The sequence below is a fragment of the Dendrobium catenatum genome, unplaced genomic scaffold (genome assembly GCF_001605985.2).
Source record: "Dendrobium catenatum unplaced genomic scaffold, ASM160598v2 fragScaff_scaffold_1132, whole genome shotgun sequence".
Classification (NCBI taxonomy): domain Eukaryota; kingdom Viridiplantae; phylum Streptophyta; class Magnoliopsida; order Asparagales; family Orchidaceae; genus Dendrobium; species Dendrobium catenatum.
The window spans coordinates 1,041,397-1,047,396 of NW_021319594.1; the positions used below are offsets into that span (position 1 = coordinate 1,041,397).

General features: G+C 30.4%; 1 protein-coding gene across 1 annotated transcript; it reads right to left on the minus strand.

The window, feature by feature from the left end:
• Window positions 1–202: 202 nt before the first annotated feature.
• On the minus strand, window positions 203–463 carry LOC114580627 (NAD(P)H-quinone oxidoreductase chain 4, chloroplastic; the record flags this gene model as incomplete). The annotated part of the gene is made up of 1 exon (XM_028698796.1): window positions 203–463. A coding segment is annotated over one exon (261 nt), but the record flags the coding sequence as incomplete, so codon positions are not given.
• Window positions 464–6,000: the final 5,537 nt, after the last annotated feature.

The window sequence follows — 6,000 nt, forward strand, 5'->3', positions numbered from 1 at the left end:
AAGTCTGTTGATAATGCTAGTTTTTCCTATAGTATTACCTCTCATTTGTAATAAGATGGATAACTTATATTTTACTAGGCTTAACTCAATGCCTATGACTTAGCTATGAATGAATGCATTTAATCAATGTCAATTACAGCAATCATGGTCTTATCATTATAGTAAAAAGGTAGTTGTCACCTAGTTACGCTCCTTTTATGCTTCACAATGTGTGATGTAAATCAAAAAGATTGATCCATTTATAATCCTCCTTCAATTGGATTAATGGATCGTCCAATTGGAAATGATAACAAAATACATAGGTCATTAGAAGGAGCTCTAGGATACATATACATAGAGTATACCACCTATACACTTTATTTCCCTTATGAGGGAAAAAGACAATTGAAGAACCCGCGAATATGGGCAAAACAAGAAGTATTTTTAACCAAGGAAAAGAACTCGTGATAAAGACAAGATAAAATTAGACCAGAAAAGTCCGTACTCGAGAAAAGAAAATAGATTATTCTTCTCCCGAGCACGAGGTTTTGTCGGTAAAGAGGAATCAAATGATTCAAGTGGAGTTTTTTGTCACATATCAATAAGAAAGACCCATGCTGCGAGTTGTAATACATCCTTCCTTTGCTAAGTAGGTTTCCTTTTCAACTTGACAAGTGATATTATCTTGGCTTCTCTAGCCTTTTGAATAGCTACTTATTGTATTGTTTTCATGTTGACCCCTTGGTGGCATTGAATCAGTGCCTAGATGTTCATCCAATTAGAATTAAGCTCCCCATGCATAGCATTGTTCACCATAAAGCTTCTAATAGTTTTGGCATAGGCTCTCTTATTGAGTTTTTTTTTTTTTTTGGTTAGTTGTCAATCTTCATCATCCTTTCACAATGCTTATATCTAGCTTGGAACACTTTTTGCTTATTCTTTATTAGTTTTGACTAATCCACCAAGTCCTTCTTGTTGGTAAATAAGAATGACACTAGTCATCAATTAGCATAATCGTGTAGGACTCCCCTAGAAGAAGTAGCAATGTTAGTGTTCTATGAGCAATGCGACCATCATATAGTTGATAAGCCTTGCAAATTTATTGTCATGCTCAAATACCATTATGTTGCACTCAACAAGTCTACTCAATTGTTCTTACATCGTGATTCTCATTATTGATATGTTATATATGGCTCAAAAGAATTCAAGGAATTCATTCTTGAGATGACATTACTCAACCTATCCTAGAAGAAAACATGTCAATATTTCTAATCAATATGAAGGTGACCAAGGTCATCTTCCTCTTAATTAAGAGAATTGTCCATCTCATCAAGTGCTTCTATAAAGTTATAAAAACAAGCTCATGGCCTCCAATATGGTTAATGGTCCTTAGAAACAATGGTGGCTTCATCTTCCCAAATAGGTCTGACCATGGGTCACAAGCTAGCCTTAAACCAATGTATTATGTTTAACACTCTTAATGTCTACATGAATGAAGCCAATGTTTAACCCAAAAGTCCCATCATGTCAATCATGGATTACGATGTCACCATCATCATCGGCATATCTATTACAGGTTTTAATTTACAGTAACTACATTCAATCATTTTGGATGTTCCTACGAGCAATTAGAGAGTCTCGCTAGCTTAAGGAGTGATGATCTCAATTTTTACGGGCAAATAGCTAGCCACCATGCTCCTCGTAATAACAATTAAAAATAAGTCAATGAATTAAATACACAAGTGTAGCAAGATCGTATTAATCTCACATTATGTTATTTTTTACTATTTCCCCCATGTTTCATATAACATCATAAAGCCAACAAGTTGCCATACAATTTGTTGTAATTATTGTGGTCTTACCACATGAAAAAGGCTGTTAGTTGTCTTAGTTGTCCATTTGAATGATAGAAATTATCCCTCCTTCAGCCACCAATCGCTATCAAATTAATAATTTTTGTTTGGTGAAGACTTGAAGTTGGTAAACTCTAAGAATTCAAGAATTTTACTAAGTAATATTACTAATACAATGAAACAAAATAATGATGGATTATATAGTTTGAAACTAGAATAAAGGGTTTGTCTAGAGCAATGAATTGATTGTGAGATTATAGGTCATGAGTAGATTGTCTCCATTATTTCTAATCAATTTAAGGTGAAGATTCTATTTATCAATTTTATACTTCTTTTGGGATAGTTTTCTTACTGCTTTCTAAAATAACTTTCTGGCACAAAAAAAAAAATTAATTAGAAATTTTTGTACTAAAAAGTTGTTTTAGAAAACAGTAAAAAGGATTTCCCGAATGAAGCTTTAGAAGAGTTCCTATATTAACAGAAGATTCATGTATAAATAAATACAACAATTAACCACGTCCTTTTAAAATTGGATGTATTTAGATATCCATTTCTATCTATTATCTATTCATTTTAGACTCCATAATAATTCACAAAAAAAATTAATTAGAAATTTTTGTACTAAAAAGTTGTTTTAGAAAACAGTAAAAAGAATGTCCCGAATGAAGCCTTAGAAGAGTTCTTCTATTAACAGAAGATTCATGTATAATTAAATAAATACAACAATTAACCATGTCCTTTTAAAGTTGGATGTATTTAGGTATTCATTTCTATCTACTATCTATTCATTTTAGACTCCATAATTATTCACAAAAACTCCTAAAATGATTATTTATTTCCACAACAAAAATATATATATAAAAAAATAAAACCATTAATTTTTAAAATTATTTTTAATAATTTCTAACTGTATTCATCAATTTATTGGATGAAATCAACCAAATTTATCATGTCTCAAAATATAAATTTTAAATTCATGTCACCAAACAAGACTTGAACTTTATAGCACTGAGGGACAATATGCTTCTTCAAGGAAAATGACAACTGTTAACATCACATGCTGCATTTAAAATAGTTGGTAAGAAATTGGTTGAATGCATGGTTGGATTTTGTATATAGTAAGAAATAGAATGATACCATATGCATGCAAGTCTTTCTTGAATGTAAGTTTCGTTTGGAACAGTTTTCTTACTGTTTCTTAAAGTAGTTTTTTCGTATAAAAATTATAATTTTTGTACGAGAAAGCTACTTTAAGAAGCAATAAGAAAGTCGTCAAAAACGAAACCTTAATCTATCCCTCATAACTACTTTTCATGAGGAATAGAACATGTTGGTTGTTGAAAAGAAGCTAAATTGGTTGGTGAATGTGGATTATTCTCTCTTGCTTTCATCTTTATGTGGATCTTCATCAAAATCATGTTACCTCATTACAGTATTTACCTCCATTGAGACATGGAAACAATCCAGCCATGATTACACAAACAAATAAATAATTGGATAGCTTTCTACAAGTTGCTTTATAAGCACCATATATCATCTTCTTCCTACTCCCATATGTTCTCTTCCAGCACAATCAAAATAATGTCAAAGGTCTATACTCTTTTCTTCTACCTGCAACATTCCTTCTTCTTCCATTCTCATTTATCCTGATTCTATTTTCTGACATCTTATATACTCATTTGCAGAAAATTGTAGTTTCTGTTCAAATGCTTTGTTCAAAATGCATGAAGAAGGTGATGAAATTGGTTGCAGGTGTGGAAGGTATAAGCTCAGTTGTTCTTGATTCATCCAAGGGTTTAGTAACCATAACCGGCGACGCCGATCCAGTCAAAATCATTCGAAAAATACAAAAATTTAGAAAATCAGCCAGTTTTGTAAGCATTGGACCGCAAAAGGAGGAGAAAAAGGAAGAGAAGAAAGATTCAAGTTCACTAGTTCCAAAAACTTGCCAGAAATGTGATGTCTGGTATGTTAGGGAAGAAGATTACAGGTTCTGTAATATTCTATGAGGTGGAAGAACACAGAAAAATGGTTTCAGCTTACTTTGTGTTATTTTATTTTGCAAGATCTTGACATCATTTTCACTTAATCATTGAACACATTTTCTTATTCAATTCTTGTTTTTTGATGTTACAGTGTATTCATTCTGCATGCAGTAATGGTGTGGCTTTCATCTTTTTAAGGATATGGTGATGAGAGCTACATTTTGTATGACAAATAGCTATTTTCTTTGATTTTTTTTAATGGAATTTGTTGGGCATGATTTGATGTTACAATAAAAGCAAAAAAAAATGCTAAACTGAGCAATCAATCACTTAAACATATCTTCTCTCCGTATATATAAACATCATGAAAGATTTTTATTAAATATTCTGATGCAAATTTTAAATAAATTAAATTTAGTTAGAGATCATGAATCAAGTTTTATATTGTATTAATATTAAAATAAATTCAATGAATTTAAAATTCTTCATGCTAAAAAATTGGATCTTTACATCCTGATTTAGACTTCATTTTGAATAGCTTTCTTACTGCTTTCTAAATTAATTTTTTAGTATATATTTTTTAGAAAGCAGTGATAAATTTGTCCAAAATAAAGCCTAAATTACTTTTCTAAATTAAACTTACTGAAATTTTTTATGCAAATTTAATTATGATAATTTTAATTATTAGATTTATTTAAAAATTAGTGCAATTACATAACTAATCAACTATTTTTTTATTATAGTAATTTAAATTAAATTTAATGATAATATAATTATTATAATCAAATTTAAATTAAAATATATCTTGACTTTTTTTTTTTATTTGACAATTTTAATGTCAAAAAGCATCAGAAAATTATTCCTTTTCACTGTTTAAGTCACTGCATACCTTTACAAAAACAATATGAAAATGAGAGTGCGATAGCTTTGAATAAAACTAAATTCTAAGAAAAAAATATCATATGATTCAATCGAATTTGTATTCTTTGAGAAATATTTGACTCCGACTGATAAAAGCCTTAAATATGAAATTAATAACATTTTCTTCTAAGAAAAATATGAAGGGGATGAAAGAGTAAATGCTGGAAGGTGCATTTATCTGTCTGGTGGAGGTGGATTTTAATGAGCATCTTTATTCTTTAATGCTCCTTCAATGGAAGGTAAAATGTCCTTTTCCACCACTGAATTGATTAAATCTTAATTTAGGTTTTTCACTAAGGTGACGATGTTTCATATGAAAATATGGTAATAATTTGCTATTTTATAAAGTAGTTCAAACCTACTAATTTGATGATATGTATATTTTATGATTTATATTTTAATAATTTATTATTTTCTAGTATTTTTTGTTTTATATTAAATTGTGGTAAACTTATTACTGATAATATTGATATTTCATCAAAAATTCGACTTGGTTGGGCATGAATATTGATGCAAATATGAGATTAAGGTTTCAAAAATTAAAATGGGGACCATCCAAACTCCAATTTCAGCAAGCTTATATTCAAATTGCATCTAGACGAGACGAATCTAAGGATGCCAAAACCAGTCCAATTAGTGCCCAAATAGGCCAAATCAAGGGTCTGAAGCTTGAAAAATTTAATGCATTAATTGGATGATCAAATGATCATCTAATCTGACATGCTTATAGTTGAATTGAGCATCTCAACGAGACAAATCCAACAAGCCCAATATCATTTAATTCTAACGTCATTAACACACAAAAATGCTTGATAAATGTGTTATGAACAAGGGAATCATTATCAACCATCTGCTAGAACACTCCAACATACTCTTTATCTTCTTCATATTTATAAGTCATGTCACTCTCAAAAATTTATAAATAGACTCTTATTCTTCACATGAAAGGAGGAAGAATAAAGAAAAAAATCGGAAGCTCTCTTATCACCGACCACTGTCGGATTTCTTCATGAGCATCGAGCATCGTTGAACTTCTGCCTATTTGTTGACCGCTACCTGACCTCGTCCCAACTACCGACCATCGTTGGACTTCTACCATTTTATGGGCATCGTCAAATCTTCAACCATCGTCAGACCTCTGGTAAACATTCTCCTAATTATTGACACCTAATTTCCAACATCTATCATTCATTCGAGCTCAAGAATACCCATCCAAAGTTTGAAAAGATCTTTAACATATTGTATTCATATTGTCCTTGAAT